At 37.3% G+C, this 25,841-nt stretch overlaps 1 protein-coding gene and 1 long non-coding RNA gene across 4 annotated transcripts in view; one reads left to right on the top strand and one right to left on the bottom strand.

Moving 5' to 3' along the window:
* The window catches only part of PRIM2 (primase (DNA) subunit 2), a 90,205-nt gene that overhangs the window by 55,164 nt on the left and 9,200 nt on the right, over positions 1–25,841 (top strand). For both annotated transcript variants that reach the window (XM_021391921.1, XM_021391922.1), the window contains 2 exons: positions 11,688–11,814; positions 13,578–13,660. In XM_021391921.1, coding sequence (XP_021247596.1) covers positions 11,688–11,814; positions 13,578–13,660 — 210 coding nt within the window. The remainder of the gene's footprint in view (positions 1–11,687; positions 11,815–13,577; positions 13,661–25,841) is intronic.
* On the bottom strand, positions 6,184–13,570 carry LOC110396325. 2 transcript variants are annotated; one of them, XR_002436930.1, is made up of 4 exons: positions 12,876–13,570; positions 8,028–8,110; positions 7,739–7,815; positions 6,184–6,868 (listed from the first exon to the last, which is right to left on the bottom strand). It is a non-coding gene; the product is annotated as an uncharacterized LOC110396325 (long non-coding RNA). The 2 variants fall into 2 exon arrangements; XR_002436929.1 differs by lacking the exon at positions 7,739–7,815.

Genomic DNA, 25,841 nt, shown 5'->3' with positions numbered 1-25,841 from the left:
GATCTGATTTCTTCAGTTTGCTTTGTGTATCTGTCGAACAAAGCAGCAGGGAAGAGATCTGTAATGGAATTTGGAAGGAAGAGGACTGAGAAAGCAGGCTCTCCTTGCTTGCATTTGACTCTATTCTAAGAAGTGCATTCAAATATGAACAACTCCTTGCAAATTCTTTTAAGTCTCAGGAAAGATAAGGTTCCTTACTGACTATCAAATGTAAAGTATGCTTATTGGGCAATTAAATGAAGTGCATCATAGCTCCAGCTGACATTATAAGAAGTCAGTTGATGAGAAATTAGATGTGAATATAAGACTAGATGTTTAAGCCCTCCATAGCTTCCCTGTGAAACATGGTAGGAGAATCTTACCACTTATTTCAGCAAAGCAAGATGAAAGTAATAAATCTTTCACCATTTTTGCCAATGCACAATGTATGTAATCATCACTGAAATAGTAGTTAACCGACAACTTAAAATTTATATTAAAAATGCACATGATTTAACTGTGTTCAGAGGTTTTTAAAGTTCAAGTAAGAACAGTAATAAATAGTAAGCGGTGCATAATGTTGTGCTATTTAATTGAACTGGTTAGCTTGAGTATAATTTAAACTTGCAGATGGAATATTCACTGGTAAAAGGTCTGTTCCCTCCAGTGAATAAATGATTCATTTTAGTATCAATTAATGGAGTTTCCAAAATTAGGCATGTTCAGTTTTCTTTTTCCCAGTAGTAGAATTAGTGTCTATTCCCTGTACCTTTGTCAGGAGAGTAAGCTGCAACCTCACTTGGTATTGTTTTCTTTAAGGGTGCATTAAAATTTTCTTTTACCTACCACATGTTTGGAATTCTGAGCACTGAAATAGATGAAACCTAACAGGAACCCTTTGTTTTGTTTTGGAACTCTCTGTTGAAGGATGTATTTTACTTTAAAACCATATCATATGACCTATTAAACCTGAGGCCTTCCTGGTTTAACAGCGAAGTTAAGGATACTAAAGAGAAAGTGTCTTTGGGACATAATTATGTAGATTGAGAGAGAGATGTAGTTTTAATTATGCCCTATAGCAAATGTAGATGCATATTAAACTCAGGCTTCTGTGCATTTCCCTCTGAAACTGTCTTTACTCAGGCCTTAAATTACAAATCAGCGCATTGGTGTACCCTAGGGTTGTCTAAGCCAACCGAATATTGACAAGAATCTGTTTCATACTTGTCATTCCACATTTTAACATAGTTTTTATAAGGCGGTATTTTTCTTACAGCTACTTTGTTTAAAAAAAAAAAAACAACCTTAGAATTTGAAATAAAGAGTTGCATATCATGTAATAGGGGAAAAATTTTAGAGCAGAATTTCTTAAATGAAATGGAGCTGATATAAGAAGACACTATTTTTCAGCATGTTCTTGGTTCATAGATGTTATTCTAAGGGACCATGACTGATGGTGATACACTAGAAAGCATAAAATCCTCATTAGAGTTGCTACAAGATTCCTTAATTGCATTCTTTCAAAACTGAAATTCTCCAATCTTTCTGAGGCTGAAGTTAGTGACGTTTTTCCTGTGATCATTCACTTTAAAGTAATCAAGTTGTTCAGCCTATTTTTTTTAAACCTGTTAAAAACTTATCTACCTTACTTTCAATTTTCAATTTTCAGCATTTGGCTTGTATTATGAGGGGAAGGTTCGGATTGTCTTTCAGTTTGTGGAGTGTCTTAGGAGCAGAGAAGATTATAATTTATTTCCCAGGACATTAATTACAGTTTGTTTGTTTTTTAAGTTATACTAACTAATGTAAAGAGAAGTAGGGTTGTTTTTTCTTAATCACATGTTAGACACTGAAATCTGTTTTACTATTCAGTGTAGGAGCAGGTTAGTGTTAATGTCCTTGCACTGACAAATATGAAAGCAATAAATATCTTTCCTGTACTACAACTACATCAAAAATTAGTTTTTATGATTAGTTTTATTTCCAGTAAACACACATTTTTGGATGTAAAAATGTACCCTTACTGTAGTATCTTCCTAGAATTTTATATATAAAAATGAATGGAAAACAAGTCATTTAATTTTTGAAAATTCTTTTATAGACTTGAACCACTTGTCTTACTTTGATATCACTGTAGGAAGACTGTACTTGTTAGAAGAGGTTTCTGTTTCATTGGCTGTTACAGCAAGAGCAGGGTGGTAGGTGCATCAGTGATATTTTAAGAGAAGTAATGGATTTATTTATCTGGTTGCCAACTTTGTATGTTCGGTGATTGTGAAGTATCTGAGTATCAATATGTTCTTTGGCAGTATGTGCTTTAGCAGGCTGTCTTGATATCTTCCTAATGATACAGCTTTCTCTTTATAGCCATCTGTTGAAAAATACCTGCTATGTAATGTTTCTGGATGTTTCCCCCAATTTTTGAGGCAGAAGTCAATGTTTCTTGAGATGCAAATCTGCTCAATTGTATCTTTTTATTAACATCCACAATGAATGACATACTTGTCTCTCCCAGTTGTGTTCCCGTGTTTTTTGAACAGAAAAACACTGTTTTGGTAGATAAGCCAATTAATGCTGATATAATTGTTTGAAATAATATTTTTAAGTTATTTTATTAAATGTTCAGATTTGCCGTAGTCTAATAAACTGACTTCCAAACTAAGATCCAGAATCATGTACTGTCTTCTCTTTTGATAAGGTCCATGTAATTCCTGTAACATCTGTTGTATTCCATATATCTATATTCAACCATCAGATTGTGGCCATATTTCATATTCAGTCATCCAGAAAAGCAGCATGTTGTATCAAATGTGCAATCTGCTGATACACCACATAAGTTTAAATGTAAATAAGAAAGTGTTTTTACTTTCAGAATTGATTTAGCATTGTGCCTCATGTCTTTCGAAACTTATTGAATCTCATGAATAAAGACATTTTTTTATCTCTAACTTGTGCTATGAGCACTTCAGGTTTCAGAAATTTACTTTATTGATCTGGAAAGGTTGAATTACTGTGATCAGATTTAAATATTTCAACACTAGAGGGGTTACTGGCTCTTGAAAGAAAGGAAGGGACTGATTTTATATTGAAATACACAGCGCTATTTAGTTGAGAACCTAAATTCTGCATAATGCGTTATGCTCTGTTTTTTTGTGTTCCCTTTGTCCTTTAAGTTCTCTCACACAGATGTATCCTGCTGTACATGGGGAAACACAACCTAGTGGTCTGTAGCAAGTCCAAATTCCCTTGGATTTGCTATGAATTTAGATTTAAATTCCCTTATTTTTTCTGATAAGTATCCTTATTGTAGTTGGGTTTGAGGCATGAGAACTGGGTCAGTACCAGTGAAGAAACAGCTTTGTTTAACAATATTGTTTTAGATTAATTACAGTAGTTGAGTTGTCTTTCCTATGTTTTGGTACCAGAGTTTTTTCCCTGAAATTGTATTCATTTTTTAGGCCCTTGCAGCAGGCACTAAGAAATCAGGCATGTATAACTTCAGAGCAATCTGGCAATACAGCTTCTTTAGTTTTCAGTTTGCATTTTTTCTTTAGCCGATTCAGGAGTAGACATAAAGTTTGTGTATCTGAGGAAACATATTCATTAGTCAGCTTTTTTTGGTGGGTAGGGAAGAGATTTGCTGATGTCTTGAAACATTACTTGTTTGGGCACCTGATGTCCTTCCATTCTGACACCATCATCACTGTCTAAGAGATTTAACCATATCTCAGTAACTGCAAACATTTTGTTTTTTGTTACAACCATGGCAAAGAAAAAAAGACTACCAGATGGTGGTATGAAGGCATGTTCTCACACCCAAATCACTGAATCTCATTTGCTGCTGCCTCTTCAGCAAATCTGAGGCTCAGAGTAAAACTGAGTATCTTGGGCTTTACTATGTTCTGTATTGCTTGACTGAGTTAGTCATAGATTTCTAATGAATGAGGACTGCTTTGCTGATGGACTGTTGTTTTTACTTGATTGTCGCAGGAACTTAGCGCTCAATCTCATGATCAATGAAGAGGGCATGCTTTTTTTTGATTTCGTGTTGCTTCTTGCATGTTAGACAGTGCTGAAGTTGTCTTCGGACATCTTTCTGATCAGAGTATAGATAGATAAAGAATTCCTAATACACAATATATAAAGATCATGGTTATCATTGCTGTGCTGTAAGTATGCTTGCAAGGAAATGAAGTAATAATTTAATGAAGTAATTCAAGAATATTTTTTCAAGCTGGGGAGCTTGCTCAGTACGTAAAGTTCAAGATTTTGAAAGGGAAGAAAACTTTTGTGGTTTAGAAATTACAAACTTAGGAAATGCTGTAGAGTTCAAACAGCTTGTTTTAAAAAAACAAAACAAAAAAAAACCCACAAAAAACAAAAAGCCATTCCAGTAAGTACATGATCTCTTCCACTGTATTTGGAGAGGTGTTCAGGAAAAGGGTAGATGTTGCGCTGAGGAACGTGGTCTAGAGCAATCACAGGTGTGGGCTGATGGTTGGGCTAGATGATCTTAGTTGTCTTTCCAACCTTAATGATTCTGTGATTCTAAGATTTGAAGGAGGTGTTCCTCTCTGGAAATGATGCGTAGACAGAGAGCTTCAAATTCTGTGCTAAGTGTACTCAGATCTTTCAACTGCATGGCAGGTGTGTTGAGCAGAAATATACATCAGATAATAAGCCAAACTTTCTTGGATTCATTCCAGTCTTATGCAGATGTCTTTGAAACTGGGAACATTGTAGCAGAGGTGAATTGCTGCCCACACCACCAACAGTGCTATTCTTCAAGAGCTGATGACTGTACATTTTGTCTCCATATGCATTTCTGGTCTTGTGGTTGAATGTTGTTGCAGGAGGACCTGTCTAATTTTCATTGACTAGAGTAGCTGAGACAGGTTTTCCTCAGAGCTTATCTCAATGAGTTTCTCTTTTGCTGTCCCGTCCCTGAATCCCTGTGTCTTCTTATCCATAGCTTTAAAATGTTGTGACAGGCGAGTACAAATATTCCCTCCGTCACAGTGCAATCTAGACCTTGTTTCCCAGTCCTGCATTTTATTGCAAATCTTATCACCTGTTCAAAAAGAGGATCTATTTGGACACGTTTCAGGATTCTTCACAAAGTAACAGCATGACTCCGTGCTGATATTTCTATGAAAAATTAATCTGTTTTCTTCCCTATTTCTTTCCTTTTTAAGTTTTTATTGTACATGCTCATCCAGGTTACAGTATATAATATAAAGGACCCTGAGCTTTACCAGACTAAATGCATTAGATGTTTACTGTGCTTAAGAGTAGAACTAAAAAAAAAAATAATATGATAGCCCTGTTGTTTGGAGTATAGACAGAGCAGTAGGAATCTACCTTTCAGACTTTGCAGAGAGCCCTGGCCAGTATTTATCCATCTCTTCCTGAAGCACATAATACTTGCTGCGGTGCTATATGTACAAATATAGATTTCTCTCAATTCTGATACAAGCTTACTGAATATAATTTCTCCTTGGTATACATATTCTTTATTCTAGGATCCCAAGCTGCCATTATGATCAATAGAGCTCTAGCCGATACAGTCAATAATGTCTAGATAATGATTTATTTAATGAGCCTCTTGGTGCCTCCGTTAGGGTGAATTGAATTGCTCCCCGGGCTCCTCTGATTGCATTGACCTCCATTGACAATAATGGGAGATGTCTGAATTTAGATGTCTGGAGCTGAATCTTATTCCTATAGATACACATAAAGTCAGTTACTGTTCTACTTCTGTTTAACTTCCTTAGTCCTTTTTATTGTACTGCATTCCAAATTCCTGTCTGCTTTGCAATCTGTTAACACTCTTACATCTCCTTCAGTGATAACACTTTGTGTTCTCTGCATTAAGTGTGTTGGATACTGTTATTCTCTGACTACCACTTCTGATAAAGTTAATAATGCTGTTAATTTACTTCTTACCTTCTGCCAAAAGAAACACTTATAAACTACATTATCTGACGTCTCTGAATATTGAAATGCAAGAAATGATTTGAAAAACAGCAACAGAAAAGTCGGAATGATACTGATGTGCTTGTAAGTCATGGAATACTGGAAGTGTGTGATTCCGTCCCACAACTGAATGGCATCTCTTGTTGTAGATGCTTATTTTTTTTATCAAAGAGTAAACAAAAATTGAGAGCTTTATCAGTAGCATCCCAACAACTCCAAATTGAACTGGATATTTTGAAATCACAGACCTCTCGAAGGAACATTGCTGTTCAAGGAGGTGGGGGAAGGTCAGGGCTGTTAGGTGGTGCCCTCCTCCTGTTCCCTTTTAGTGTTAGGAAGAAGGATCCCAGCGAATCCTCACTGATGGCAGGGAAGACTTGCCAGGAACCTACTGATCATAGAGACAGATTAGATGAGTACAGTGGAAACAAAGTGTTCCTGCTGCAAACTACAGGCACAAGGCTGATTGACAGAGACCACTGAAAAGCACTGATCACATTTGACAACCCTTTCTACTCCACATTTTCCCCTTTCTCCTCCCAGCTGTTCTCTTTTACTGCCTTCCTCCCCTCACGAGCAAAAAGTGTCCGTAATTACTTTGATCCCAATTAAGCTACATCTGTAGCAAAATTTTGATATTCTGATTGAGTTACCTAAATAATCTTGGACTTTTAAAAGATAGTTTACCTAAGTTATACCAAGGGAAGCTTAGATTGCCATTAAAAAGCCTAGCTGCGTGTTCTTTTGCATGAATCGTCTGGGGTAGCCCAAAAACTACTTCATGAGCCATGCAGTTCACACACGTGGATACTATACAGGGAATTTAATTGATCAACCGTTTTTTGATTTCTTTGTGGTAGATGGAGTCACCTCCAGGGCAGAGCACTTCTCGCTTCATCAAATTTGGAAAAACCTGAAATTGATGGAGAAGAGAGTTTCTGTACTTAATGTAAATTGGTCTGTAATGGCTGCCACAAAACTTAGAATTTTTCGGCTCAGTTTCAGCTGATGTCTCTGATCTGTACCTCAAAGCATACAAACTCTTCTACAAGTTGAGAATTCAGCGTTAATGGAACCTTTCTGTAGTTGGCAGGTGGGGAAATACCTATTTATGTTCCTAAATGAAAACCATACTTGGGAAAAGATAACCTCAACTTGTGGTTATTTTAAGGCTGAGCTTAAAAAAATAAATAAATAAAAGAGCCCTTGGACAAAGATGTGCCAGGTAAGCAGTGTCAACTGTAATGATTTGAGTGACTGTCTAGGGAATGGATAAAACATGAACCAATATTTCAGAAGATACACAAGTTAGTGCAACACATTTATGAATTTGAAGGTGTTACCCCTACAGCCTTGACAATTTTGGTCAGGAAATTACCCAATGATTGTTTAACAAACTGGTTTAACATCATTACTACTTTGAATTTTACAGAGCTGGAGCTAATCTGGTGGTCAGCCATGAAGATGGATGAATTGCTGTAGTCAGTTTGCTTAGTCATTAGACTCTAAATAAATCTGTCAGTACTTTAAGGAATAGATGTGTAAAAACTTAGTATATAGAAGTAGCTCAACTGAAACATGAAAGTTTTGTGCAAGTGTGAACATGAGCATGCAGCGCTTCTAACACCAGCCAGCAATTTTTTAGTATGTGTGTTAAATATCAGAACTGATAACTTAGCTAAGTTCTCAAATGACAACATTTATGGAGGACTCACTGCTATTTCCAGATACTAATATGACAAGTGATATAAGCAAAATAACTCAGTTATGACATGATACTTACTATGCAATGACTAGAATGCCTTGTGAATGTTGTCTGTAATGGTTCTGTTCTTTGAAGCTGTCTTCAGTTGTATCTGACTGATAAATATGAGGCACACATGACCCATCCTTCTCTGACTTGCTCAAAGAATACCTTTCTCCAAAGAAAAATGTATACTTGCCATATAGTCCATATGATGTACATTGTCATGACATACCCAAAGATCTCATATTTATGTGATCAAGCTCTATTTAAAATAACATTTGTGTAAATTCTTGTCTGGAACATAGTGATTTGAAAAACTACCTACTTATGTTCTGCAGAGTATCTCAGACCAGGCATCATGTGCATCCTGCAGCTATGTCCAGAGGAAAGAGAAGTCTTCAGAAATTTCTGTCATCAGAGAGCAAGTTAGAGATCAGGCAACTTACTTGCACTCTTTTAAAATTAAAAAAAAAAATAAAATCACGCAGGTGTTAAGATTTGCACATGCCTGCACGAAAATAACAAACTTGGTAGAGGGTAGTTTTCTCCTCAGCTTCTTGGCTTTTGGTTGAATGGTTCATTGCTTAAGTGAGACCTATTTCTTGATCCCTTTCTCTGTCATTAAAGCCATGACCCATCAACCCAGCACTTGAACATAAATTACAAATGCCTGGCAGATTTTGGAAAGCTCTGAGAGCTGAACAGAGGAAAAACAATTTAGGTACTTGAGGCCATATTGTTAAAAGTTGCAGAAAATCACTGTTCTAAAATATTAGCAGCAGTATGTGGTCTAGTGTATCTGGTTCCTCAATAGTATAAGGATGTTCCTTTGGGATAGCTATTATATTGCAGCTTTGGCAATAGCTTTCAGTCGTTGCTAATGCAGACTGTGGTGGATGTATATACATAGCTAGTTTTTCTGCATTAGCAGAATTGCTTTTTGATTGCTTTTTGCCTGATTATTTTTTTTGTCCTGATGGAAACTGTCACACTGTAGTAGGTGATGCACTCAATTGTGGTACGTTGTTATTGTTGAGCCAGTTCATATCAGGCTTCAATGAAAACTCAAAGTTCTCAGAGTGCCATCACAAAAAATGTGATTTTTTCCAAGTCACTGAACTTTTACTTTTTATAGTTTTCTGCCATAATGGTTCGTAGTAGTTGGTCTGTGCTGTAATAGTCATTTTGTAGTTTTGAAATGCTTTTAAACTATTTCAGAAAAAAACAAGTAATTTGTAAGCAGTTAGAACAACCCCGTGAACACTGATGTGCATGATACTTGCCATCTATTTTAAGTAGATGAGATAATCCTACTACATCTATTTGGGGAGTTGGAATAAATAGGAAGGGACAATTCTGTGTGTCTATTTTCTCATTTCTGCAGATTTCAAACATGTCATATACATGCACTCATATACATGTGTGTGTGTTTTCACTGGCAAAAATAATTGTTTATGGGGTCGATTTTTCTTTGTGCATATCCTAAAGTAACAGTATTAGGAAAGAGCTCATCTGGTCATTGAGTTCATCCCCCAGTATACAGAGGGCTGTTCCTCAGGATGTGCTTTCTGAAATGAAATTCCTCAATTCATGATTTCTTCCCATCAAGGAGTACTGCACAGCCTGCTGGAAATCTGCGCGCCTAAAAATCTGTTTCCATGATCAACGATCAGAAACGGAATCAAAAGGACAGGAGCTCTTGGCAAACTATGTAACTGTGTGCACACTGATTTGTACCAGTTAGGTGTGTTCTTTCCTTCCGTCTGCTGCTGCAGAGACTCTTGAGAAGTAGTTAGGAACTTGAAGAAGCAAGTGCCCAGCTGGGCAAATGTTAGTCATTATGAAATGTCTTCTCTTACAGATGAAAATTTTACTAACCTTTGCTATTAGACAAATTCATTTGCTTTGAGAGAAATGACCAGTTTGCATGTGAAGGCTCTGCAGTGTGGAGTCTGGATTTGGAAAGGGACTGTTGAGGAGCACTAGGGCATTTATGCTCAATTCCCACAGTACAGTGTAGTAAATGTGGGTTGGATAGTACAGTATTGGTGTTGGACAGTATTAATTCTGCCAAGTAGCCACAAAAATACTGTCTACATGTTTTCTGAATTTAAAAAATAATTCTAGAACAATATCTGTTTAAGGCAGGTCATGGTAAATTTAACAGATTGCCATGACCAGCAGTTGCCCCTTAACTTTATAACATCGATTTCAGAAGAATGGCCACTGTTGAGAAACAAGCAAAAAAGCCTCTATGCAGTTTCTTCTCTGTTCCTTAGCACTAGTATTTCCATTATATTAAAAAAAAAAAAAAAAAAGTAGTTGTAATTATAATGCTAGAGTAAAATCAGATTTATAAAGTTGTTCCTAATTTTTAAGCATTTAAGGTTTCTCTGTTCGGTGCAATTTAAGAGATTCTCACCTAAGTGAGTAGATGATGCAAAGTCTTCTGATATCTTAGAATTTTAGGTTATGTGCAGCAGCTGTTTGTATTTCTATAGTTTTTAGTTCAGAATACTGTTCTATTGTAGTCTTACTTAAAATAAAAATCAGTGAACTGGGCCCAAAGAACATCTAGGTGAAACGAAGTGAGACTGATTGGTAATGACTTCAAAAGATCCAAAGAGATATGTAAGAAAGCAGTGTGAAAATACCCAAGTCTAGCTCAGGATTTTAGTATACAGCATAGTTAGAGGGCTATATTCATTTTCTGGTAAACTAAGCAATCCATCCTGAAGCAGTCAAGATTTGCTTTTCCCTTATAAAAACCAATCTACTTTGACTTGCTTACACAAATATACTTCGTTAAGCAAATGAAATGTGCATTCATCCATTGTTTTGCGAAGGAGGAGGAAAGGTTCCAGAGTTTCTGGATGGAAGAATATGTGGCTGTATGGTCACAGATTTCACACATAGCTTACAGGATTTACGAGGTTACTAATATCAAATTTTCACCATTATAATGCTGTCTGTTGTTGTAGTGCAGAGAACTACTGACTTTTGCTGTATTAAGCTTTTCTAAACCTGACAGCTGCAAAGGCTGTATTTAGATTTTGCAGCTCCTGCAGCAGCAGCACTCAGCTAACAGCTGCTGCTTGCATCACGAAAGGAGGATACTTCTTTTGCCTGCCCTTCCTGAAGGAAGATCCTTGTACAGTCTTCCTCTTTGTCCTCAGTTACTGCTGTTGGTAAACTCAGCTCTCCATTGCAAGCAAACAAGTGTATGTTTCTTTTTTTTTTCCCCTGCTTGATAGGGTTTACTAGATAGGTTATCCTTGTGTGCTACATCCTGCCTTGGCTGTGCTGGAAAACACAATTAACTTGATTATGACAACATCTTGATAAAGAAGTTCCTTTTTTACCCATTCAGAAACAGGTGCAACGTATGTTTATCTGTTTATTTTCAATGATTTAAATAAACATTTTGTATATTTGCATATTATGTTATAGGTTTTCAGTTATATATAATTACATTTTGTCAAATCCATTCAAATGTTAGATTAAGAAAAGCATACTTCTGTTTTATTTTGTATGGATTTTAGCAGGTCAAGATATTTCACAGATGTCTGAATATTCTGAATTATTTAGCAGGCAATTAATTTTATGTGTAGAAATGGAGGCAGTTTTGAACTAGTGGATGTAACCAGCTGTGTGCTTGAATGGCCATGTGTAAAATAACTTGAACTCATGTCATTGAATCTTATTCACAGGGCTTAGCTAAAATGATATATTTATAGCAACGTACTTAATTGCCAAGATAAATGTTTGTTTATGCCTGTATTAGTTTCTATCTTAATTTATTGGAGGAGTTGGTAGGAGCTGACAGTCTATTGTTAGACAAGAGATTTGCTAAAATTATGATTTTCAAGCAAAAAATACTCAATTTTAGATTAAAAAAATGAATTCTGGGGATGAAACAAGGAGAAGCATTATGCTTTAGGAGAAGGAAAATATAAGCCTGACTGATTCTTTTGTTTCTGTTTAGTTTGACAAAGGATATGCTTACAGCATTCGCCACAACTATGGGAAAGAAGGGAAGAGAACTGACTATACTCCGTACAGCTGCATGAAGATTATCATGTCCAATCCACCAAGTCAAGGGGATTATCATGGTGAGTTCCTGAAACAAACAGCTTCAAAAATATTGGAAGCCCCTGGCTAAAGAAGAGAACCAAAGAGATTGCATTTTTTTTTTTTCCAGTGGAAGTGAGTTTGACTACTGATTAAGGCAGTCACTGCTGGTCTCTGTTACTTTTCTTGTGATCAGTCTTTCTTGACTGATACCATTCAGCAAGTAAAATTCAATTTTGTACTCAACTTTAATATTTTTCCTTCCCTACACTTCTTTCCACATTGTGCTGTGCTTTCAGCATAGCAAACTTACTCTACTATTATTAACTCATTTGGTTTTCAGAAGTTTAGGACATTCAGGGCTCTTTTGCATTCTTCGTTTCTAATTGTAGTAAAATCTAAATTTATAAACGACAGTCCATTATTAAAAATTAAATTTAATTAAGATTAAATTTATATAATGACAGTCTATTAGGGACTGTCAGTGTTGAAGTTATCACTGTAGAAGTCTTGGCTCACATATATGTAACCCAGACAACATAGATACTGCAAAGGGAAACTTAAGAGCTGAGTGTACAATGTTTTTTCAGTATTATAAAGAAATGTTTAAGCACTTTGTTTTGCAGTGGTATCTAATGCCAAACAGGGGTCATAATAGTGATCATATAGCATGCACAGTACTTGAGCTTTATCTTTTACACTGAACTAATTTGCAAAATCAGTTTTATGAAACTTGTTTCCTTCTTCAAACAAAAATTATGTTTTGGTCTTCTTGAAATTCTCACTTCAGAGTAAGATCATGTTTCCATAAGTATTAGTTTTCCACTGATGAATTATCTGAAGGATTTTTTATAGTGTCTGTCATGTTACTCACTCCTGTAGTCTCTTAAATTGATTTTAATTTCAAGTTTACGGTGGTCTTGCAATGTTCTTTTTAAATTGCACTTGGTGGCTTCTAGCTTTATACGTGTTGTGTCACACAGTACAAAGAGCCTTCACACATATAGATTATATAAAAGGTGAGCAATTATAGGGGCTCTGAGAGATTAATTAAATCAAACAGAAGTTCTTGCGTTTGCTGCAATACTTTGAAACCTCCTACCTGTGTGTGACTAAGCAAGAAAAATGTGCACCAGCCTCACGTTGTAACTGTAGTGCTAGGTCACAGTCATGGAATTGTTAAGGTCGGAAAGAACACTAACATCATCTAGTCCAACAATCCACCCATCAGCACGTCTGCTAAACAGTGGCCCTCAAGTGCCATATTTACTCTTTTCTTGAAAACCTCCTGGGATGGTGATCCCACCACCTCCCTGTGCAGCCCATTCTGAAGGTTGGTTCCTTTAGTTTTCTCCCAAGATTCATTCTGGGATATAAGAAAAGCAACCCTTATTCAAAGTGTCGGAACTTTAAAAAGTGATATTTCTGCAAAGGACCATGCTTTAAAGACTAACTGACTTTTACTGCTTGTCTCTTCATGGTTTTTCACAGCTATTAAATGTACCAGCGCTATCACTGTTAGTAAGATACTAACTAAATCTCCTTTCCTGTCAGTGAATGACAATTGTGACCTGTTTATACTGGGATACATCCCGCAACTCTTGAGCATTTGGTGCCCTGCTAACCATGCAGTAATTATTAAAAAAAAAGAAAAAAAAAGAAAAATTGCGCATATGGACAATTAACTTGTATATTAGTAAGCTGTTAGACAATTAGGAGCAGTTTAGTTGGTCTCTTGAGTGTGTTACTGTGCTACATCCTGGGTAAACAGCCTTGTTTGTGAGCTTGCTTGTTTTGCTGTCAGGGTGCCCATTCCGCCACAGCGATCCTGAGCTATTGAAGCAGAAGCTGCAGTCATACAAGGTTCCTCCCAGTGGAGTTACTCAGGTAAGACATAATTTGTTTAGAACTTTCTTTAATGAGGCACTGTTTTTTAATTTTATTTCATACTGTTCTACAAATGCTACGTGTAAATTGTCAGTGTGTATGTGAAGTATCTCTTAGAAAAGATCTAAGCCAGAAGCTTGTCCTGTTCCGGTGCTCCTACTGATATGCAGACTCATGCTGTTGTCATCACCTTTTATTGTTTAATATTATTAATTGGTTTGTTACTATAGTGGATACAATATAGAATTTTGTTTTACTTCATTTTACTGCATTGTGATTAAAAAAAAAAATCAAATGAATCTGGCAGTACTTTTAGAGAACTTATTTTTTAATTTTGCACCTACTTGTGGAGAGTGATACTGTGTAGTAAGTCGATGTCACTGTTTTCTGTAATAAAATTCTAAACCTCATACCTTCTTAATCATGCATTGTGCTAACTTCCCTGAGACAACAAGAACTCATGAGATGCCTACTGAAATTTGACAGATTTTATCAGTTTTTTAAATGGTAACAGTAAATTGAAAACCTGTCATTTATAGCAAGGGCAGTGCAGAAATTGGAACTTCTTCACATGCATACTGAAGGATGCTGAATCTCATTGATTCTTCTTGCAGGAGGTTAAAGGATATAAAAGGGTGTTGTCATCTTCATTGAAGGGAGACACAAGTTAGAGCTCAGGTGAGACAGTTCAGCAAAAAGTCATGTATATGAACTGTTTGAAAACTACTTTCAGTCTCAAAGATAGTCTTTTCTCTTTTTGTCCATGTGGAGTATCACCACTGCTGATCAGGCACCAATAGAGTGCATAGAAAAGAAGTGCAAATTTCACTTGAAGTAATCCCCTTGGGAGAAGTAATTAGGATACAAATTAATAGAGAATGTTTAATAATTTTTTGTTGGTGAGGACAATTCTTTGCAAATTTAAGAAATCCTAATTCTTTTTCCTAGGTTTTTTTTTCCTTTTTTATTTTTTTAATCCTTCCTGGACCATTAATAGACACGTAACTGTCTTTCGTATATCTGACAGAATCTAGAGATACTTCAGCATTTTTCCTTTTTATATGCATCAAAAAATCATGCTACTTTGAGATTTTTATCCTGCTGATCATTGGAAAGATTGGTAAGGATTTACTGTGTTAGCTGCCTTACTATACGTGGATAGGATTCAGCTGAGGCCATTTCTTCAGTGCATTTGGACAGTGAAGCAGGATCTTTATATTTAACATAGTTCCTTATCTCACTTGTTGTGAATTTTGTCCATTCTTTTGTAAAGTAGGATTGGGACTCAGTACAAGTCTTAAATTTTCAGAAATTGATCTTCTATATCAGACAGGCTGAAATGTTTGGGAGGAAGAGGAATGTTTCAAATCTCCCATGATATTGTACCGATCTTATTACTGTCGATACTCATTATGCATTTGCTTGGTCATGCATGGCCAATAACAGTTCAGAGTTCTTCAGTCCAGGCTGTGACTTTCTAGAGTCTTCTCCAGTGCTGGTAACGATTGCTGATCTTCCAGCGGTATCAGCAGTCTTTTTTTTCTTTAGCTCAGTGAATGGTTAGTAGGGGTGAATGGTTCGTCCGTCTTTCAGAATCACTGATATAGTTGCTTGCCCTCAGGACTGACATTCATTTGAAGTCCTTCTGAATCTGTTAGATGTTCTGATAACTCCAGATCAGTGAGAGCTTCCTTAAAACCTGACGGATTCCTAGTTTGAATGAATGATTCAGAGCCTGACCTTTCAGCTATGTATTTTAATAAACAGTATGTGGCCTGTGGGTCGTGGCTTCTCAGAGTTGTTCATTGTTTTGTTCTGAAATTCTTTTGCTGTCTTCAAATATGAAGTTTTTTTCTTTTTTTTTCCTGTTGCTCAGTGTTCTAACAAGTTGTCACAAAGTGAAAAATTCCCTTCTGTGTTGTCAAAACCAGATCCGTGTATGTACTGCAATGCTTTTTCAGTTCAATCAGCTTTGCCATAGTGATAAATGCACTTTTTTTGAACTGAGAGGACACTGAAGTGGCTTCATGCCAAGGACACCAAACTTGAATTTTGCATAAGTGTTTCAGGACTCTGAGGTGTGAAAATCCCACATCCACCTAGTGAAAGACAGTTTACAAAGTAATCAGAAATCACTGATGATCTGGGAGGATCATGTAGAAAGTCATGTCAACACCTGTTTTATAGTTGCTTGCAGTCTCAGGCATTACAAGCTGTGGTCCCAGAGCATTCCCCAGCATTTATCTCCATGCATCCTTTAATCTCAAGAATCATCCCCAAATTCCCAGGATCTTCACCTTCTTCTTTCTGGGCTCACAAGCCCCTATTAATGTAAGTAGTCTGTCTGCAAAATCTATAATCATCTTCCTAACTGGTGTTGAGTCTCTTCATTAATTGGAAGATCATAACATGTCACTTATGTCTAGCCCGAATGTTACCGAAATTTACAACCAGCCGATATCAGTTGCAGCTAGCTAACAAGTCCATGCCCGATGACTTGAAAGTTCAGTTTGGGTTATTTACCTCCCTCCTGGCCCTGCACATGCATTCAGTTGTCTGCCACACATCAACTTTTACCATTTAAGCATAGGTGGAAGGACATGGTACTTGTTTTTCTGTCAGGAAGTGATTGCACTTTTGTACAAATCTTTAGTTCTTTTTACGTGGATATAGAACCCTTCTATGAGCAATTCATTATAGGGCTCTCAAACTGTTTAGCAGACAAATGATTAGAATTGCCTTTCTTAACCATTAATGGGTGATCCAATCCAGTGTCCTCCCTGAGAGATTTTGCAGGTGGGATCGTTCCACAGCAGATCTTTTTAACCTATATCAATAGGATGTGTTGACAGATTTGCCTGAGTGCAAGTCAGAATGTTAATAAGAATTCAGCTCGCAAGGCATTGCTACTGATGGCAGGGCTGAAGTGGCTGATCCTTAGCCTCCATTACCAAGGTCATGCAGATCTTGACTTTCCCAAGTAGTTCTAGTGTTAGAATTTTCTCCCTTTCCCAAAAAAGTGCCCGTGCTTCATATTTGCAATGCCAAAACATGTTCCTCCTTCTTATGTTCAGAGGTTTTTTAGGTTCAACTACTTATAAATAACCTTTCTGTTGTTTCTAAAAGTGGTTAGCAATGGCTGAACATATTCCTGTGGAGGTCAAGGAATCATTCTCAACTGTATTGTGTGTGACTAGAGTTAATTGGATTATCATAAGTGTTAATATGACCTACAGCGAAGACCTCATTACCCTATGCAGAAGAGAAGGCACAGTTTCTAGGCTTCTCTCTGAGGAGTAGAGGACTACAGATTCCTTAATATGCTGTAAGCATAAGAAATGCTTCTTTTCAAGAATGTGTCTACGTTCATACCCAAGAGACCTCTTGAGTGGATGGTTTCTGCTGTAAAATTTGGATTTTTCTGACAATGTGTGAATCAGTTATGTAGCCATTATTACAGAGACAGATAAGATTTTCAAAAGGCATCTTCATGATAGGTCTCAAGGAGCATCTCTTCTTGCAAGGGCTTGAAATCTTCTGAGCTTGCCCACCTGGAGTTCTGTTCACGTTCCTGCCAAGTACTTTGTTCCTGTTGAAACTTCCATGTGGTCCTGTGGTTTTTCTTGTACTAGATACTCCGAGGCACTCACTCTCCTGGGTAGAGGAGTGAGTGAGAATGTGCATCATGATGCTTTATTCAGATGAGCAGTAGTAGATGTTTCTCTCCTGCTAAGAAGCTCACTTTAAGGGGTTGAAAGCTCAAGAGTTTGTTGCCTACTTGTGCCTCTGGACTTAACGGTATTTGCTATGCCGTTGCAGGTAATGGGGGCCATTACGCAGTTTGAAAAGAAAAAGGGGGGAATTGTTGAGAAGCAGGTTGCTCGGCAGCACGTAGCTACTGATTTACTAATGATTTATGATGTAATGATGTAATTCTTAGATACGTGGAATGTGGTGTTTCCAGTGTGTTCTAGTATATTCCAGCATATCCATAGTATTCTGTATCCATAGTGCTGTAGTTAACAACATATCCCATATATGGAGATTACTCGGGTAACAATATTGTTAGCGTGCGCGTTGCATAGAGCTTGTATCCCTGGACCCTGTATCCCTGGAAGCATATATGCTATATAAGATGGTGTGTTGCTACAATAAAATTGGACGCATCTCATATTGAGTTGATCGTGCGTTCCCCACGCGAGTACCGGTAGGGCAACCCTTTTGGGAAAACTTGGGGCGTTCCCCAACACCTACTGAAATTAATTTCACATTCCAAAAAAATGAGGTTGATTGGAAACTCATCAGGCCTTCCATGTGTGTCAGGGTATTGATACTGTCTTGGCCAGAGGTGCCAGAGAAGCTGTGGCAGCTAAGGCTACTACGTATAGTGGGTTTTACTCTGGCAGCTACTTTGTGCCTAAAGTAAAGTATAACTGATGTTTTAACCTTAATTTATTTGTAGAAGTATGGATACAGCTATTCAAGTTTGAGTTTGATGGAGTCTTAGCACTGTCTTTGTCAGTAGTGCATCAAGACTTGCTTTTATAGTTGGAGAGACTCTTACTTGTTCATAGCAGTCTGAACCCTTATCTCCATTTCATACACAGTGATCTGGATCAGAACTGTTTCTTTTTTGGGGTGTTTCATTTCCATTTGATCAAAATGTTTTTAATATCCATGAAGGATAATGTTGAGGACTTTTTTTTGGTTATTAGTGTACCAGGCGTTATTACGTTTTGATGTTCTTTGTGTTTCTCTTCAAAAACATCTGTGCTGTCAACACAAAAAACCCCCGTAGTTTACTCCTGAATATACTGTATTCAACGAGATAATATAGACTCCTCAATAGGATGGCTTTCCTTCAAATAAGTGAGCTCACAGTGCTTTAGACCATCAGATTTGGATTTGTAGTACATCAACAACCACATCAGTGATTATTTTCCCTTGTTCTCCTGCAACTTTTATAACTTATCTGAAGAGATCCTTGAATGAGGAAAGCTAGGCTACTGTCTTAATTGATCCCAGGTTGACTGGAGATAGCTGCAGGTGGGTTTTGTTGTGTCAGGAATAATTGCAAGCAACAACCAGTTGGTTTGGATGCGTTTTCTATCCTGTTTACTTTATACCTTCTGTTTCTTTGGGTTCTTTCCAAATCACCTGTACTCCAACTTGATTTCAGTTCTTGGATTTCAATCTGTTGTTTTAGAGTTCTCATATGACTCACCTTCAAGCGAGTGAATTATTACTCTGTCTTGTTTATGAAGCTTATTCCTCACTGCTGTTGTATGGGCCAAAACATGAGCTACTGTCTAGCTTATGTGGCCGCGTTCTTATTCATGGCGGTTACTTTCTCATTGCTGTCCTCAGCCTTATGTTTCTAGGGCTGTTCTTCGTACCCTTAAGATAAGAAGTACTTAAGAAGTACTCTTTTTTTTTTTTTTTCCTTTAAGATTCACAAGACCTGGAAGTTGCTAAAGTTTTTCCATGCAAATAAAGCATTAGGCTGTTCTATGGTGGGAACAAATGCTATCATCACAGTGCTTTTCCAAGGGGCTTTGGATGAGGTGTGAAACAGGAAAGCTGGACTTTGGGACTGTGATACAGAGCAAATAGTGCCAGATTTCCCATGAGTCAGTAATGTGAGCATTGCTTCCACTGCAGTCATTTTGTAGTGCAGTCAGTAGTGAAATAGTGATGAAAACATTTGAATATGTAAATCTCCTCAATGTGAAGTATCAAGATCCAACCTGCTATCTCAGTCTGGATTTTCTGAGGCTGTGCCTTGTCTGAGATTGTCTCTGCTGAAATGATTTTTCTGAAGTAATACAGGAAGTGACTTGCAGGTTATACCTAGTTATTATATACCCTGAAGCAGAAAAAATTAAGCCTGATGTTTATTTCAAGAACTGAATTATTTGACTTGTATTTAGTTCACGTTTTCCTTAGGTTAAGCTGTTTCTTTATTTGTGAAATTAGATTGTTTTTGTTTGCTTAAAAATTGCTTCTTGGAAAAGTAATATGGTTAGCTGAGCATCTAATGTGTGATTGCATAGTATTTGAATTTATATTATATTTTGGATCACATTTCATTTCTGTCTTTGGTATACTGCTCATCAGGTAAAATAACATCTGAGAATAGCTAATCAATTTGAAGAATATGAAGATGAAAGCATATATCAGATAAATGTATCTGTTGTGCTGTGCTAAATGTGCTATAATGTGGTGTTTACATATCTCAAATAGAAGGATAGATATAGGCTTTGAATTAGAATTACTTTAAAAAAAAAAAAATCTATCCTTGAAGAGATTGCCCAAGTCTTTTTCCCAGTTAACTGCTTTCACAATAGCAAAAGGTATGAACGCTTACGGTTCTACAGTCAGGAGAAATAGAATATCCACCTTCATTTTTGCTTTCATTCCAGTTACTTCCTTTTCTTAATGAGAAAAATATCATAGGTAAATGAACAGAGGATAGGTCACTTCAGAATATATTTTCTAGAAATTTAAATTAATTAAAATTTAAAAAAAAAAAGGTATTTTCCAGATTTGGATTAAATTAAAAATTCTGAGTGAGTCATTGAAATTTGACTAATGTTTTCTGACAAGTTTGGTGTTTTAGCAGATTGGAGAGTCCTTACAGACAGAGAAATTAATTAGCCAATCCATGCATGGGCGAACCACACTCCCTCTTCTGATGATTTAATATTGGAAATGTTTTAGATCATTCCTGTCTGTAAAAATATTTTTTTTTGCAGCTGGAGAATTTTGCCTTAGCCTCAGTTAGTGTTGGCAGTGCTTTTTTAAGTTATGAGGATACCATTCTAAATAAGAGTTATTCATAGTTTTTATACTACTATTTATTGTGGGAATATATAAAACAGGAGCAAAACCACAAGAACAATTGAAATTCTGGATACAGAATGGGATACTGATTTTATTATTGCAGGGATATTTGATACATTAAAGTTTCTTAATTTCTTGCAGTTGCTAGTCTTCTTTGACTTGTGGCTATATTAAATATTTAATTGATGGTGATACTATATAGAACTTCATACTTGTTAATTTTTGAAAACAATTAATATTAGAGCAAAGACACTGAGTATTTTGTGATGGGGTTCTTCCCCAGTAAATTAAGTAGTTAAAACTCAAGTCCTAAAATGGGATGCCCCTACACGTGGGCTGTCAAGAAATTCTTAAAAAGTATTAGGTCTTCAATCTAGAAATAGTACATCGTTCAGATCTCTCCAGTAGCAGGTTAAAACCACTTTCCAAAACTGCTTTCCAAAATTACTTGCATTGTTGTTGTCTTTACTACATCAAAACTTGAAAATGCTTTAAAATGATTAAAGCTTTCAAGGTGGATAGTGTATGTCTTCAAAGTAAGATTATGTCAAGGAATCTTCATAGTGAAAATAAACTCTTCTGGCACTCTGGTGAGAATGTGAATGCTGACTATTTCCATGTAGTTCCCGTAGATGGAGACCATTTACTGACTGGTGATAGCATTCAGCCTTTCCATGATTTTGAAAATAATAGTTGTGTGCTGGGAGTACATCTCCCCCATTTTATGTGAGATTGTACTTTCTCTAATATATTTTATAGACCTAGTATTTTGACATTGCACTTCACTTGTGGTTTCTCAGCACAATGATGAGCATAGCTAATCTGTTCAATATTAAAAGGCTGTGAGAATACAGAATACTTTTAGAGGATGTGCGTGGATTTTATTGTACATAGAACATAGTTTAAAGTGCTTAACATAGACATTTTGGTAAGCTGGAAACTAGTAAAGGTTGGACTAGAAAATATATATCTTGTAAATTTGAATTTGGTATTCCAACCACCAGAGGGATAGAATAAAAATTGGTTGCTACTGAGAGTGTCTGTTAGTGAATCATAGAATGGCTGAGGTGGGCAGAGACCTGGGTCCATCTGGTCCAACCCCTGCTCAGGGAGAGACACCCAGAGCAGTGTGCCCAAGATTGTTAGAGAAGAATGATGTTAGTTTAAGCAAATTCAATTTAAAGTATTCATTAGTCAAATCTTAGACTTTAGTTCTCTGCGTTTATTAGCCTAAATGTGTGCTGCTGCTGTGGAAGACAGTTCTACCCTTCGTTCATCCTTGCATGTTGAGTTTCCATTCCTTTCCTTATGCTGATCTTAAGACTGCATGGTAAAATAAATGAAAAAATATCCAGCTGTAAGTGAACCTGAAGAAAGTGAGGAGTGAGGGTTCACTCCTCAGCCTGTCATTAGAACTGACAGAAGAGGAATGGGGGGTGGGTAGAATTACGAACTGTGTATTTACACTTCAGGAGCTTCAGTAGCTTCAGTTTTTTGGTATTTTAAACTGCTCATAAAATTTTTATTTAGAAGAAATCAAAGGAAAGAAGAATGACATAGGGAAAGTCAAAGGCGTAAGCACAGGAAGATGAGAAAGCAGGAAAACAAAGAACCAATGTGAAGCAAAAATGTTTCAGCTCCTTATTCATGAAACTGTTATTTTGTGACCTTAGAATGTATACTAAGTAATTGCTTCAATTTTAAGGATTGTTTTAAAAATTTTAAGTATTTCACATGCTTGATTACAGTGTAGCCTTTGAGCATTTCCTTGCTACACAGGAACCTGGGTTATCTACCATATCTAAAACCAGGAGGTACTGTTTTTATAAAATAAGTGGCCATAAACTGATACAGCTTCTGTCAGTGAAATGAAAACGTGTCACTTAAAAATAGCCAAAAACAATCTGATTGTAAAATGTTTATTACTGAAGTGGCATTTTAAAGCTTGGTAAAATCAGAAGTGAAATTCTAAAGTGCATGTAGAGTTAATGCACCTAATGTTCACACCAGCAACTTCCAGCATTAGACTGTAGAACTTGGAAAAATAACTCAGATGGAAGCAAACAAACACAAGTAGCTTTAGAGCTGTTTCCTTTTAAGATGATTAACTCAGCCTAAATTAATGTCTGACTTTGTTAAATAAGCTGCCCAGAGGTTGCTGCAGCAAATATAGTTGCATATTGAGAAATGCTTTTCATTCAACCATCATTTATTCTTAAGTGTTTAATGAATTTCTAACTGATACTGATAAAATAAGAACTTAAAGCTGGAAAACTTTGTGTTTCTTTTACATTAAAAATGGAAAAGGGGAAAAAATAGGTAATTTTTAAGAGTCATTAATAAAGTACTTCCATCCAGATCATGACTGCCTCGTATTTTTACCCTTGTAAATACAATTAGAAATACAGTTAGTTTTTGTTATGTTTTGTTGGGATGCAAGTTGCAAGGGAGAAATCTGTCCAGTATTCTACCCTGAATGTTACCAAGCACAATGCTGAGTGCCATGAGATGAAGTGCTCTCAGCTCCAGAAGGACAAGTGAAGGGGAGTATAGGAGGAACACAAGCTCTGGTAAAGCTGTAGCAATGGTTTCCTAGGTGGTAGTGAATCCCAGAGGGAAAACAACTTACATGTGTGAAAATTTGTGCTACATGTGCATTTGTTATACAAGCAAAACCTTCAAAAATTCCTAGTAATCAGTTTAAAATATAAAGAAAATGCAAAACAAACAAACAAAAGAGGGGAGGGAAATGTATTCTTATTGATCAGGAAATGAAGTGCAGTATGGATTCCTGGGGCAGGACTTAAACTGAGGTGGCCAGAAATGGGCCTGAAGCAGCACGTTGGAATGTGTTCATGTGTGATCCTGCAGGTGACCCGTCATATCTTTAGCCACCTTTGAAATCCAATGAAGGTAGAAATGAGTCGTATGTAACTGAATCTACAGTAGTTTGGTTTTGAAAATTTGAGGTAGTTCAGCAGCTGTCAAATAAAACAAACTAACTTGGAGTAAGTGAAAATAACTGGATAATTGCAGAGCTCAAACTACCCAGCTAGGCAGCATCTTAGCTGAAAAAGCTGAAGATCTATAAAGCAGGTGGCTGCATGCAGCTGCCAGACATCATTGTAACCTCATTAGTAGTCAGTAAAGCAACATCAGAAGGGCAAGATGCAGATGGCAGCAAAGGAAAGACACGTAAGAACTAACAAAAGGAGTCCTTGAGTATGTACCCTTACATGAAAAATAAAGCAATTTAGTGTAAATGTCTGAGTATATGAGGAGGCAAAAGATTGCTGTGGGTAATTAAGGTAGTTTTGAGAGGAGGACTTTCTGGATAACACTAGTGAAAAGCAGCTGCAACTTTGCTTTCATTATGAGTACAAATGTAGTACGAATGGTGATTTTTATTATGAATCATAATTCTGTTTTGTTGAAATAGAAGATTGTTCCTCTCGCACACAAGACTTTCCTAGCTGGGCTCCACTATTGTCATTTTTAACTCTTCGTTTCTTCTCATAGCAACTTGCTTATGTTAAAGCCTGTTAATTTGCTAAACCTGTTCTTAGGATATACATTGGAAGGAGGTGAAGCCATCCAGAGGGACCTGGACAGGCTGGAGAAGTGGGCCCATGTGAACCTAATGAGGTTTAACAAGGCCAAATGCAGGGTGCTGCACTTGGGTCGGGGCAATCCCAGGTATTTATACAAACTGGGGGAAGAACTCCTCGAGAGCAGCCCTGTGGAGAAGGACTTGGGGGTCCTGGTGGACGAGAAGCTGGACATGAGCCAGCAGTGTGCACTGGCAGCCTGGAAGGCCAACTATGTTCTGGGCTGCATTAAAAGAGGAGTGGTCAGCAGGGAGAGGGAGGTGGTGGTCCCACTCTACTCGGCTCTTGTGAGGCCCCATCTGGAGTACTGCATCCAGGCCTGGGGCCCCAGCACAAGAAAGATGCAGAACTCTTGGAAAGAGTTCAGAGGAGGGCGACCAAGTTGATCAGAGGGCTGGAGCACCTCTCCTGTGAAGAAAGGTTGAGGGAACTGGGCTTGTTTAGCTTGGAGAAGAGAAGAATCCAGGGAGTCCTCATTGTGACCTTCCAATACTTGAAGAGAGCATATAAACAGGAGGGGGAACGATTGTTCATGAGGGTGAATAGAGAGAGGACAAGGGGGAATGGTTTTAAGCTGAGATAGGGGAGATGTAGGTTAGATATTAGAAGGAAGTTTTTCACTCGGAGGGTGGTGACGCACTGGAACAGGTTGCCCAGGGGGTTGTGGATGCCCTGTCCCTGGAGGTGTTCAAGGCCAGGCTGGACATGGTTCTGGGCAGCCTGGTCTAGTGGTTGGCAACCCTACACACAGCAGGGGGGTTGAGACTCGATGATCTTTGAGGTCCATTTCAACCCAGGCCATTCTATGATTCTGTGATTCTATATATTTATTGTAACCCTCATTCCTCAGCTCCATCATGTACAGAAAATTGAATCTGTTCCTGTGTGAGGTGGCTAATTTAAAGTTACTTATATGCTAATTAACAGCCTTATGACTTGGCTGCCTTCTGGATGCCTCTTGGAACGGATGGGAGCTGAATTATAACTGCTTTTCCCTAAATAAGTTGCAAATGTTTTTCTGGCCTTTTTGACCAACCATGGCTTTTAATCGCCCTGTAGGAATTGTATAGTGTTGTCATCTCTGACAGATTTGGCTGGAATTGACTCAGCAGCCAAAGCTGGAGAGGGGAAAGGAGTTATGGATAAATAAGTATATCAGTACAATACGTGGTTAATAGTGCAAACTTTACTTTGAGAAATTGAATGAAAGTACCTGGTTTGTTCTGTCAGTGTGGTGACACAACAGTCACCTCAGGGAGTTTTCAGGTTTCTTGAGGAAGTGGGACAAGAGTTCCTTGTTGGATCTGCAGAGAAACTGGACGATGAAGATTGAGCAGCTACAAAATAATAAAGCTTTGCTTTAGAAATTTGAGTTCTTCAAAGAGAGCTCTGATAACGTTATGTGTATGTCAGCAGTATTGATTGAATGGAGTACTATTCTTCACTGTAAAGATGGGTCAGGATTTTCTCATAGATGAGTCAATGGCTTAAATGGGCACGATTTCAGAACAGGTCATTCTGGACAATCTCTCCTCCAAGATTAGAAATTATAAGTTCCCTTTTATTCTATCATCATCCACGCTATGTCAGCGATACCTGTCACTTAATGTTACCAGAGAAGACAGCGGCAGCTTGATCTTGCATCCTGTGAGTCACAGTGAGTTAGTAAATCAGATGCTCGCTTTGATCATTCTTATCCTTTCTACTTTTCAGAGTAGTTGGATAATGGC

The sequence above is a fragment of the Numida meleagris genome, chromosome 3, assembly GCF_002078875.1.
Source record: "Numida meleagris isolate 19003 breed g44 Domestic line chromosome 3, NumMel1.0, whole genome shotgun sequence".
Lineage (NCBI taxonomy): Eukaryota > Metazoa > Chordata > Aves > Galliformes > Numididae > Numida > Numida meleagris.
This window is presented reverse-complemented; position numbering and strand designations above follow the sequence as displayed.